The sequence below is a fragment of the Hypomesus transpacificus genome, chromosome 3 (genome assembly GCF_021917145.1).
Source record: "Hypomesus transpacificus isolate Combined female chromosome 3, fHypTra1, whole genome shotgun sequence".
NCBI lineage: Eukaryota > Metazoa > Chordata > Actinopteri > Osmeriformes > Osmeridae > Hypomesus > Hypomesus transpacificus.
The window spans coordinates 1,674,445-1,686,655 of record NC_061062.1 but is presented as its reverse complement, the minus strand read 5'-3'; the positions used below and the strand labels follow the sequence as shown (position 1 = coordinate 1,686,655).

Sequence of the window (12,211 nt, the reverse complement as noted above, 5' to 3'; positions counted from 1 at the left end):
ATGTTCATTTACCCTCCATTTAACATTCGAGGAAGCAATATCATATTTTTTTTTACCCTTGAACAAACAGCCACAACTTTTTAATATACAAATATGCTCATAATATGTCATACTGTAGCAGCACACTGAACAATTATCAAAGGAGAAATGCAACAGTGTATTGAAACAAAAGCTTTTTTCCCTTTGTTTTCTGAGGAATTTGGTTGGACAAGGATTGTCTTTCACGAAGCCATGCATGTCCAATACACACATACACAAAACCTCAAACGAGTATGCACACACAACATGTTATGGAAGGTTACTGCACAAGCTAAAGGTCGCTACACTTGAATAACACAGACAGCTGAGGGAGTTTGAGGTTGAACCAGAGGACAAGTTAGTCACATAAAGGATCTCTCAGGATGACACAGTGACCAGGTCAGGTACAGTGCATAGAATGCTTTGGCATGCTGACATCCCGAACATAACTGCGGATGTTACATTCAGGGAGAAGGCCACAGGAGTTGAAACTACAAGTAAAAAAAGAAAATTACTACAAGAAAAAAAAAGAAAATTCAGATCACTCCAAACCTCATCATTTATAAACTCCAATGTATATTAAGGCTAATTTAGTTTGCTACAGCTTATTCCAATTTTTTTTTTTCATTCAACAAAAACTGCCGTTCAAACGTTTACACAGAAACACTCATCCTAAAAAAAGTAATCCACCATTAAAATCATGTACAGAACAAATGGGAGGAAGTTTTACAAGTTGGATGTAAGAAGTTGGATGGAGATGTTGCAACGACAGGGACTGTAAGCTCCCAGACTCGTGGAGAGGGGCTGTGAGAGAGACACAGCCAGCTCTGGAATGAGGCTTCTGCGTCTACACACCTGGTGTTGAGGCAGTGGGGTGAGGTCACCTCTTATCTACTAGCTGCCTGGTCTGACGCCCCCCTCTCGACATGCGTCAGTCCCACTGCGGAGTCCCCTCTCTGGGTAGCCATGCTGGAAGCAGCCCATGCAGCCCCCTGGGGCAGTGGAGCGGGTGTCCGGGTGTGTTTCCTAGTGAGGGGCGTGGACACACCTCCAGACAAACAGGCTAGAAAAGACACACAGGATCGTGTTAGAGCGAGAGATGATTTAACCCTCCATTTCAGTTAAAAATTCTGGTGAGTTTCTTTTCAGACTTGATGGAAGAAGGGATCTGAAGCTGACCTCCTGTCGTCTCCGCCGGCACTGATGACGAAGCGGTCCCCGCTCGTGAAGCGGATGTTGGTTAAGTGGGCAGAGTGCCCCAGGAAGCGTTTGTGTTTGGCCTGGAAGAAAGCAGGAGACTGTTTATCAAACAGACTTTTCCCCACAAGATAAGCTCAATACAGAGAGGGAAAATCATCAAGCGGCTCAATTAGTTATGATGAGTTATGATTGAAGCATAATATTTAACTAAACAAGGCACACATGGAATCACATACATAGCATTGAAATGTACTTTTAAGTTAGCAAGCTAGAAAAGACACACAGGATCGTGTTAATGGTATATTACAATTATAATAGCAGAACCTTTTCATTGTTCAAACATCATCGGACTATATATCTGACTATATATAACAGCTTTTATCAATGTAATAAATTAGAGACACACACACTATTGTCACAATATAACATATGTCATACTTACAAACTTTTCTTGACACGGAAAGTCAAGCAGCTTGACCATTCCAAAGTCATCGCCAGTGACTATGTTGAGGCCAGAGTGGGACACACATGCGCAGGTGACATCGGCTTTGTCCGTGTTCCGTGACCAGATCCCAACAACCTCCTCCCCCAGCACACTGACCACACAGTCAGGAGAGAACACACTTACCACAGGAACCACATCACTCACACACATTACATTTAGTCATTTAGCAGACGCTCTAGCCTTATCCAGAGCGACTTACAGTAACTACAGGGACATTTCCCCCGAGGCAAGTAGGGTGAAGTGCCTTGCCCAAGGGCACAACATCATTTGGCTCGGCCGGGAATCGAACTGGCGACCTTCAGATTACCAGCCCAATTCCCTCACCGTTCAGCCACCTGACTCCCCACACCGTTTACTTCCATGACTTGGTGATTCAGTGGGAGATCCCCCGTCTAGACGGAGTAAGGTTATTTCAGCCTCCTGGGTATGTCACTGCGGTACAGACTCACCTTGTCCATGTGGCCCATGTAATCCTGTCTATAACCGACTGCTCTGTGACCTGTTTTCCAGACGGAACCTCATACACCAACCGTTTATAAGCACCTGTGGAAATCTGTAGGGGGACAAATATCTGTTCTTAAAGGCTGAAGGCCACACAGGAGAATTAGACGGCTTCTGACCATCGTTGTAAATAAGAATTTGTTCTTAATGATCTTGCCTGGGTAAATAAAGGTTCAATAAAAATATATAAAAAATAAATAGTGTGACAGGTCCAAGTATCATCTCCTCACCTGGACATAGCAGCTGTCGGCTGAGAAATCCATCTGCATCACAAAGCTGGGGATGTCCCTGCAGCAGTTAATACGGTTCAGCTGCGGTCCAAGAGTCAGGTCGTAGAAGTCGACGGTGCTCTCGGTGGAACCCACAGCCAAGTAGCGAGAATCTGGACTGAACCTGAACAGAGGAGGGTGTGAAATGAACGTGAAGAAAATATATTCTGCCCTTTAGGGTTAGGGTTTGGGAGTAGGGTTAGGGTTTGGGAGTAGGGTTAGGGTTTAGGGAGTTCAGGAGAGGTGAGAACCTGATGTCCTGGATGGGAGAGCGTCTGTCTCTCTTCTTCCCCCAGATCTTGAGCGAGGTCACCAGCAGGATGATGAACTCTCCGTTCTTCATGCCGATGGCCACCATGTCCCCCTCGGGGCTGTAGCTGACGGCTCGCGCTGGGTGGCCCAGGTTCACCTTGTTGAGCATTTTCTGTTGCCCCCAAAATGAAAAACACGTTTATAGTGTCATTACAGTTCCTGCTGTGCATCCATCAAAATGATGTCGTTTTTAAATGTCATTTTAATATTTGTGGTCATTTTTATGCTTTATTGGAGAGAACAGAAAACACTACAACAGATTAGAGTAAATCAGAGCAGAGTACAATAGAGTACAGTAGAGTATAGTAGAGTCCTCCTCAAGTACTCATCAATAATGGAAAACATATTTAAGATTTTTTTATTTTTTTATCTTTTTTTCAACCTTTCAAAACTTTCGTTTTTTTATTTGTACTTTGTTCTTCCCATATCTGCCCCTGACCTTCTCTGGGATGTCCCACAGCCGCACTGTTCCATCTTCTGCAGCGGACAGGAAGACGTCCCTGGTGGGGTGGGCCCCCACGCCCCAGATGGGCCCGTCCATGTGTCCATTCACCAGGATGTTGCACGCTGCGTTCTTCTCTCCCACCTCGATGATCTCTGCGTTCCTGGTTCCAACCAAGATCTTCCCCTGAAACAGGGACAAGCAAAACAAAGTGATAATGTTCAAGTGACAATCCCTCCCCCCTTCCTTCCCTCCCTCCCTCCCTCCCTCCCTCCCTCCCTCCCTCCCTCCCTCCCTCCCTCCCTCCCTCCCTCCCTCCCTCCCTCCCTCCCTCCCTCCCTCCCTCCCTCCCTCCCTCCCGATATCCATGACTGGGTGGGGTACCTTGCCCCTGCACACGGAGCGGACACAGTCGATGACCTGTCCCGTCTCCAGTCTGAAGGCTCTGCAGCGCTTCAGTTCCTGGTCCCAAAGCTTCAGCGCTCCTCCTTCCTTCGACCTGCCAGGGGAACCACACAACCCTCATCACCACCAGACACAAGCTTCCAACAGCCTGCTTATCCAGTGAATGGACTTATGCTGTGGTGAACACAGCTGTTACACAGGCATGCTTCATCTCAGCACCAGACACCAGAGTACACAAGGATACTATAGTGAATACAGCTGTGCTGAGAGCTAACAGTGGAGGTGGAGGCAAGGGAGGGGGCTGGGGCTGAGGGGGGCAGGGGGGAGGCTGAGGGGGGCAGGGGGGAGGCTTGGGGAGGCAGGGGAAGACTGGGGGAGGCAGGGGGGAGGTACTCACGGTCTCTCCTTGCCTCCGGTGACAATGAGTCCGTCCCTGAGCGTGGTGTACATGGTGAACACAGGACCTGTGTGGGCTTTGGCCACTACTCTCACTAGAACGTGCTCCTTCCACACACACACATCCCCACTAATGGTACCTGTAAATGTCAAGTTATTCTGAAAAAAAAACAGACCTGCACTAATCTAGAGAGCAGACACCGCATTGCAAAGACAACAATCAAGCAACAGGAGATTCACTTCTAGATAGTGTTATCTGCTGGGGAAAAGACTGTTTAAGCTTTATCATTATCAAATGTAAACACGAAGGTAAAGTTAAGTATTAATCAGGTGTTTAAAAAGCATGATAGGGTTTATTTTTGGGTTTAAGCTAAACAGGCCCAGTATGAATTTACGCATTTACAAGAGAGATTGTCTATCAAGTCCCAGCGATATCAGGTGTGTGCGTGTGTGTTGACAGAGAAGGGAGTGGACTCACAGCTCCGAAGGCGACAGAGAGCATGGTCTGCATGCGAGCATCCTCAATGGAGCTCATCACTCCCCTCTTGCTCAGCAGGGCGCGGCCAGCCAGCGTCCAGAACCGCACGTTCTTGATGCCCACCGACACAAACTGGGTGTCCGAGTCCGGCCGGAACTCTGCCACGAATATCCTCTGGGTGTGGCCAGAGCGGCTGGCCACTTTGGCACCTGGAGCAGGAAGAGGGTTCGTCAGCCCTGCTGGGATGGAGTGCCGGCTGTTCCCCTCTGGAACAGCTGGCCCTGTTAGGGTACCAGGCAGTGTCTGACTCGAGCGTCGGCCCCCTACCTTCCTGCCACTTCCAGATGGTGACGGTGTGCTCGGGGTCCAGGCCCACAGACAGCAGCAGCTTGCCCGTGGCGCTGAAGCTGACTGAACACACCCCCCTGGAGTGGAAGCACCGCAGCACGGACAGCGTCTGCTTGCTGGTGGCGTCCCACACGTGAATAGAGGGAGATGTAGCTGCGAGGGGAAACACGGGAACAGCAAGTTTGTGTGAGGCGTGCGCATGTCTGTGCCATGAGTCCCACTAGGGGGCACTGTGTTCAAGGAGTCGATGAGATTTTTGGATTTGAACGGCTGTCAGACATGAGTACTTGTCAGACTGGTCCCAGACTACCAGTGATGTGTGGGTGGCGGTTCCTTTTGTGGCCTTACCTGACATGTCTCCTAGGTCACCTGAATAGAGAGATGAAAGAACACACAAGGAGAGACGAAGGAAAACGTTAAGCTCTGAGACCCAAACGCTGCATGTGCATTTACACCGTCACATTCTAACGATATCAACACTTCACGAACACTGTACAGGATAGTATATAGCATTGGGGTGGGCGTTTGTCTTTATTCATCTCGTTTTTTATTTCTTTCTCAAGCCATTTTTAGAACTTAGATTCCCGACAGAGCTCCTTCCCCTGGAACAGTTCCAGTGATGGTAAGGCACGCACCTTGCAAGACAATTATCCTGCTCCTCAACTCAACAGCGATGAGGAAGTGATTTATTTAAGTGTTTTTTTCTGCTTCACAGCAGTGGTACGAGTGGAGATCATGCACAGCTATCCTTCTGTAGAACACACAAATGTACGGAAGAAAAAGATGGAGTTTGGGCAACTTCTCACAAACATACCTACTTGGCCAGTCGCCACGACGTTGGGAAACTTGGGGTGTTGATTGATAGTCAGGCACAGAATGTCATCGCTATGTTCTAGATAGAAGCTTTGGCAGGCTGTAATGATAACACATGCACGCACAAACACATTCAATGAAAGAGTAAAATGCTTGAGTAGGACTTGACTGTAATTAATCACACATTCAACAACATCTGATAACCTGTGGTATTTCTTTTTGCTTCCCCCCAGCACCCCCCTCCCCCCAGCACCCCCCTCCCCCCAGCCCACCTGTCGTCAGGTTGAGGACGACCCCCACTGAGGCTGTGTGGTAGATGATGTCCGCCCCATCGTTCAGGTAGTGAACGTTGTTGCGACAGTCGTTGCCGCGGTAACCGAAAACCAGATCCAGCACCAGGTCCTGTGGGCAGGGATCGACGTCATGGCAACAGAGACACATCTGGTGTCCTTAATGCTAATTCACTTCCAGTTTACTCCACACAGGGTTGTCTGGGGCGTGTTGGTCAGCGTTAACAGCATTAGCAAACCTGATCATTCTTGTTATCCTCCATGAGAAATGAAAACAAAATAGTCACATGATGGGATTGGGCTTCACAGGAATTTGACGCATCTACATTCAGGATCACCTGATCCCTGTGTGTTCAGGTGAGGACGGTCTCTCTACACAGGGTGTTCAGGTGAGGATGGTCTCTCTACATACAGGATCACCTGATCCATGTGTGCTCAGGTGAGGATGGTCTCTCTACATACAGGATCACCTGATCCCTGTGTGTTCAGGTGAGGACGGTCTCCAGCTCACCTCAATAGGCCTCTTCTTCTTGCCCACGTTGTTGGTCTGTAGCTTCTCTGGCTGAGGCAGGGCCCTGCTGACCGGAGGTCTGGAACAGAGAGCCGGAATAAGAAGAGCCTCTATGGGGTCTCTACGGGATCTCTTTACGGGATCTCACTATGGGATCTCTCTATGGGATCTCTTAACGAGATCTCTCTATGGGATCTCTTTACGGGATCTCACTATGGGATCTCTCTATGGGATCTCTTTACGGGATCTCACTATGGGATCTATCTATGGGATCTCTTTACGGGATCTCTCTATGGGATCTCTTTACGGGATCTCACTATGGGATCTCTCTATGGGATCTCTTTACGGGATCTCACTATGGGATCTCTCTATGGGATCTCTTTACGGGATCTCTCTATGGGATCTCTTTACCGGATCTCTCTATGGGATCTCTCTATGGGATCTCTTTATGGGATCTCACTATGGGATCTCTCTATGGGATCTCTTTACGGGATCTCTCTATGGGATCTCTTTACGGGATCTCACTATGGGATCTCTATGGGATCTCTTTATGGGATCTCACTATGGGATCTCTCTATGGGATCTCTTTACGGGATCTCTCTATGGGATCTCTTTACGGGATCTCACTATGGGATCTCTTTATGGGATCTCTTTACGGGATCTCTCTATGGGATCTCTCTATGGGATCTCTTTATGGGATCTCACTATGGGATCTCACTATGGGATCTCTTTACGGGATCTCTCTATGGGATCTCTCTATGGGATCTCTCTATGGGATTTCTCTATGGGATCTCTCTATGGGATCTCTCTATGGGATCTCTCTATGGGATTTCTCTATGTGACTTCTTGCAGGCCAGACACATCTTCAGACAGTACAAATCACTTGACTGATATAGCACAGGACTATAAACGTCTCCAACCCATACAAGTACCCAGAGAATAAAAACCAAAATGTTAAACCCAAACAGGGCCTTGATCTTACCTTGACCCTCTACATGGCAGCAATAACAAAGAGAGACAGAGAGAGAGAGAGAGAGAGAGAGAGAGAGAGAGAGAGAGAGAGAGAGAGAGAGAGAGAGAGAGAGAGAGAGAGAGAGAGAGAGAGAGAGAGAGAGGGAGAGAGAGAGAGGAGGGAGAGAGATTAGAACAAGCTCTTACACAGTTCCCAGCTGCTCCAGCGACACAGTCAGTCAGACAGCCTGAACACAACACAGCAGCCACTGAGGACATTAGGTTAACCAGTCAGTCAGCACCATGGAGTCTCCACACCAACCAACACCATCTCTACCACCACTGGCATGGATGTTCACACCAGCCTCAGAAGCAACATAGATCCCAAAAAGTTCCAAAAAGTCGAAAACAATTATCCCTTGGAAACCGCCCTGCCCGTCATAGACCATCACTCACTTGGTTTACATTTATTATCTTCGTAAACTCATTTACAAGTATACAGTCTAGGTTGCTGACAGTAATATGCCATTATGTATTTACTCATTGGGAGGGCTTTTATAGTGTCTCTTACCTGACCACCCCCTGCCTTCAAGTTGTATCAAAGAGGAGAGCAGGGCAGAGATAGATGGACAGCCATCGAAAAGAAAAGACAAAGCAAAGAGGCGAGGTTATCCTCTTGGAGACAGCAGTGAATTCACACGAAGAAGAAAAAAAACAAAGTCTGAATCCTAAAAGTCCTAAAACCTGTCAGTCACTAAAACTTTAAGATGGCGGCTTGATTTTGCAAACAGCAACGGTGCATTGTGATTGGCTGTCCTGTTGCTCCTAGGGATGCTCATAGTTAACCGCTAAACGACGGGTTTAAACTATCGGTTGTACAGTGTTGCCAATTTAGCGACAATGTCGCTCGTTTTAGCAACTTTTCAACTTCCCTAGTGACAAAATGTCAACAAATCTAGCGACTTTCTGCTACTTTGGCAATCTCTGTTTTCGTTTTTGAGCAGCAGCAAAATAACTGACGGTACTCCTGTGTTGTTGTAGCCACTAATCATGTAGCCTAGCTGCAGCCAGCGCTCCCGGATTCAATGTGTCTTCGCTTTGTTAATCTGTTGTTCTGCTGTTTATGCTGCTATTTAAAAATCTTTGAAAAAACAGTAGTTATATTGTTTATTTGGTTTTTAATGGGTCACAGACACTCGTCCATTCTAAATTGTGTATATTCTCGGTTAACGGTTAATGCTCGTTAACGAGCGTCAGTTATCGGTCAATTCTTTGTTCATCAAAACAAGAATCCCTAGTGGCTACACCTCATGACAGCATGGTTCTCTGATTGTCTGTGACCAGGATGTGTCCGTCCCAGTGAGGTGTATCCATCTGAGCCTGCACTGAGAGGGGTCTCTCTGCCCCCGCACTGAGAGGGGTCTCTCTGCCCTCGCAGGGGGGTTACCTCTCATCCACAGACGGCTCCTTCAGCTGCATGTGGGGCTTCACCCCGGTCATGGGGCGCACGTTGGTGGATAAGGCCTTGATGGTGTAGTTGATCTCATTCTCCCTGGTCACGTCGCTGTCGTAGCCTGACCGGGGAAAGGATGGGAGGAGGGTTCTTACTGTCTGTAGTGGCTTAACCTCAGACTGAGGCCTAACGTCAGGCGTGTGTGTGTTTCTGTGTGTGTGTGTGTTTCTGTGTGTGTTTCTGTGTGTGTGTTTCTCCTACCCCCGTCATCTTCACTCTCGATGTCCGACTCCTCGCTGTCACAGTGCCGGGATTCGCGGTGTCCCTCTGCCTCATGGCTCCAGATCATCAGGCAAGTGTCGCCACCGCCAACCGTTACCAGGAGACCGTCGTCATGGGTCCACCGCACGTTGGTCACATGGGTGCTGTGAGCTACGTAGCGCTTGAACTTTGCATACTTCCCCTGTAGGCAGCACAGCGCTCACTTAGAACAACACGGCTGAGACATTAGCATAAAGTTAGCGCAAACCTAGCAACGTACTAGCCTCGAGCCAGAGTAAATATTAGCATACAAAATGAAACCTCTCAAGAAATCAAGATAAGAAGGTAATAGATAGCGGCTTCTGTATCATGCGTGATCCAGGACGAGTCTCTTACCTTGACTGGGTACCTGAACAGCTTGACGTATCCCAGGTCGTCCCCTGTCGCTAGCACCTTCCTGTCGCTGGTAAGACAGGCGGAAGTCACCTCAGTCACCTCGCTGACCACAGGCCAGATTCCCTCACAGGACGCCCCCAAGACACAAGTCCATGTGCTCCAGTCGATCTTCTCCACCTGTGGGACAGGTAGAGGGAAGAGACGGAGGCAGGGAAAGAGAGAGAGGCAGGGAGGAAGTGAGGCAGGGATGGAGGGGTAGAGGGAAGAGACAGAGGCAGGGAAAGGGGGTAGGAGGGAGAGAGGTAGGAATAGAAGGAGGGAAGGAGGAAGAGAGTCAGGAATGAGGAGCAGGGTAGAAGCTCCAGTGAGATTTGACCTGGCACCATCCGCCTTCCTCACCAGCATCCATCATCTCTAACCCTGCTTTCCTTAACCCGTCTCCCCCCGCCATGGCTCTCAAGGTGTCTGAATGTCACAAAGTATAAAGGGGGCCTAATGCTATCCTGTTACTCTGGCTGGAATTAGAACGGCGCTGGTGTAAACTGGGCCGTGTTAATGCTCGACTGCCCTTTCTGGGCTGTCCGCTGGCATCCTGGGGGGGAAGTAGGCCAGCACACAGCTTCCCCTGCTCCCCAGCCCCCCCTGCTCCACAGCCTCTCCTGCTCCCCAGCCTCTCCTGCTCCACAGCCCCCCCTGCTCCACAGCCTCTCCTGCTCCACAGCCTCCCCTGCTCCCCAGCCTCTCCTGCTCCCCAGCCTCTCCTGCTTCCCAGCCTCCTCACCTCTGTTGAGGGAATAGTCTGCCTCTTGCCGCGGGGCGCCTCGAAAAATAATTGCTCCTTAGCACCAGTGTTGACTTGCAGTAATTTTCCTGTGAACGGAAAAACACAGTGAAGCTTTTATTACTCAGACAAGCATTTAATTCGAGGAGCCTTGAAAGAGACTGTAGTATTTATACATTGTCGTGAATGGCCTTGGGTGCTGTTTTAATTTGAAATGAATTCGAGTTAGAAATTCAGACCGAGTTCATCTGCTGGGTGTCTCTGCCACACTACCTACCTCTCTTGTCCCAGTCCAGGTGGGTGATGTTGTTGAGCGAGCCCTTGCACACGCCCACCCTCTTACTGCTCATCACGTTGTAGATGTCCACGAAGCTGTCGCCTGACGCCACGGCCAGGTACTTCCCAGCGCCTGTAGAGGAAGCAGACGACTCAGTATCCCTCTTTCTCTGCCTCGCCTCCCTGTCCTGCAGGGTCTTGATAAGCAGCAGAGGTGACAGCCTGGAGACACCCCTCTGTATTCAGTGAATTCAACTTCCTAAAGAAAATGTGACAGATCTTTTTTCTTTTTTTTTCTGAGTTAAATGGTGAGCGCCACAGGCTGTTCCGTATCCGTGTCACGTCCACTGTGTTTGTCTGCTGCGTGCTGTGTCTGCTGGGCGGGAATCTGGAGATTTCTACATTAAGGTTAGGTGTCCAGGAGAGAGAGAGTCCTCCCCCTCCTCTCATCCCTCTCTGACTGCGTTCCTCCCTGGCCTTATTACACACAGCCGTGGATCTGGGTCATGCCTGTAGCAGTCTCTCCTCCCCTCACAACGGGGGGACAGAATAGGACTACCTGCCTGATTCCCATCCACTTACTTTAAGGAGGAAAGTTAACTTTTACACTGTAGCCTACATTGGCTCTGTGCTGGGCTGAGCTGAGCTGAGCTGGGGGTTACATCTGAAGTTTTTTCCTCTTTCCCTCAGGGTAGATGAGACTGGGGTCTCCCTCAGGGCAGATGAGACTAGATGAGGGAGTGAAGCCCACCTGGAGAGAACCGGATGTCGGAGATGACGTCCTTGCGATGGTGGAAGGACACCAGATCCTCCAGGGTGTCTGCGTTGACGATCAGGAAGCTGCCGTCGTTCAGGCCCACAGCCAGGGCCTTGCCGTCGGGGGAGAAGCAACAACAGCGCCCCCCTGGGGACAGGAGGAGCTCCTGTTAGCTTGCAGACGAGCCAACCGACGGGCACCACAGTGACAGAGGGGGGGTTAGGGGGGGTTGAGGCTGGGTCTCGTGTCTCACTGAGGCGCCTGGATCACTCACCCTTGCGGAGCTTGCGTACGGCCAGCATGCAGTGGCTGGGGGAGAGGTCCCAGATGCGCAGCGTTTTGTCGTCGCTGACGGTGGCACACAGCGGGAGATGGGGGTGAGTGGCCAGACCCCACACCTCCCCCTCCATGTGACCCTACACACACACACACACACACACACACACACACACACAGACACACACACAGACAGAAAACAAAGACAGAAGAATCTGACTCAAAGTGTCGCCAGGTCAGAGACAAAGAGAGAGAGAACTGCCTTCTGGACCCATATATATTTATTATAAATGTCTGATGAACATGGAGTCCCAACCAGAATCCCATCACTGAGAATGTAATAAAGGCAGTAGTTGATGGGCTTGGGTACTGAGCTAAGTGCTCGATGAAAATCAATGTTGAAACATGGCAGCTCGAACCGTCTGACAAAACTCATCCCATATGATTGGATTGAATTGCCTTGAGGCACAAGAAATTGCTTATTTACCTTAAAGCATTTCAAAAAGGTAATTAATAAGATTAGCTCTGGGTCTCTATCTCGGATCTTGAAAAGATTGTAGGGGCACTTCACA

The 12,211-nt window shown here is 49.3% G+C and overlaps 1 protein-coding gene across 1 annotated transcript in view; it reads right to left on the bottom strand.

The window, feature by feature from the left end:
- Nucleotides 1-18: 18 nt before the first annotated feature.
- The window catches only part of eml5 (EMAP like 5), a 41,465-nt gene continuing 29,272 nt past the window's right edge, over nucleotides 19-12,211 (bottom strand). Inside the window, exons 20-42 of the mRNA XM_047047862.1 lie at nucleotides 11,638-11,779; nucleotides 11,358-11,510; nucleotides 10,608-10,739; nucleotides 10,331-10,419; nucleotides 9,550-9,726; nucleotides 9,154-9,355; nucleotides 8,887-9,013; nucleotides 6,489-6,567; nucleotides 5,960-6,089; nucleotides 5,689-5,787; nucleotides 5,223-5,243; nucleotides 4,854-5,027; nucleotides 4,527-4,735; nucleotides 4,050-4,207; nucleotides 3,632-3,746; nucleotides 3,245-3,433; nucleotides 2,745-2,917; nucleotides 2,455-2,617; nucleotides 2,173-2,276; nucleotides 1,661-1,814; nucleotides 1,198-1,298; nucleotides 874-1,081; nucleotides 19-509 (exon numbers count right to left, since the gene is read on the bottom strand). Coding sequence (XP_046903818.1) covers nucleotides 1,045-1,081; nucleotides 1,198-1,298; nucleotides 1,661-1,814; nucleotides 2,173-2,276; nucleotides 2,455-2,617; nucleotides 2,745-2,917; nucleotides 3,245-3,433; nucleotides 3,632-3,746; nucleotides 4,050-4,207; nucleotides 4,527-4,735; nucleotides 4,854-5,027; nucleotides 5,223-5,243; nucleotides 5,689-5,787; nucleotides 5,960-6,089; nucleotides 6,489-6,567; nucleotides 8,887-9,013; nucleotides 9,154-9,355; nucleotides 9,550-9,726; nucleotides 10,331-10,419; nucleotides 10,608-10,739; nucleotides 11,358-11,510; nucleotides 11,638-11,779 — 2,928 coding nt within the window. The 3' untranslated portion in view covers nucleotides 19-509; nucleotides 874-1,044. The remainder of the gene's footprint in view (nucleotides 510-873; nucleotides 1,082-1,197; nucleotides 1,299-1,660; nucleotides 1,815-2,172; nucleotides 2,277-2,454; nucleotides 2,618-2,744; nucleotides 2,918-3,244; nucleotides 3,434-3,631; nucleotides 3,747-4,049; nucleotides 4,208-4,526; nucleotides 4,736-4,853; nucleotides 5,028-5,222; nucleotides 5,244-5,688; nucleotides 5,788-5,959; nucleotides 6,090-6,488; nucleotides 6,568-8,886; nucleotides 9,014-9,153; nucleotides 9,356-9,549; nucleotides 9,727-10,330; nucleotides 10,420-10,607; nucleotides 10,740-11,357; nucleotides 11,511-11,637; nucleotides 11,780-12,211) is intronic.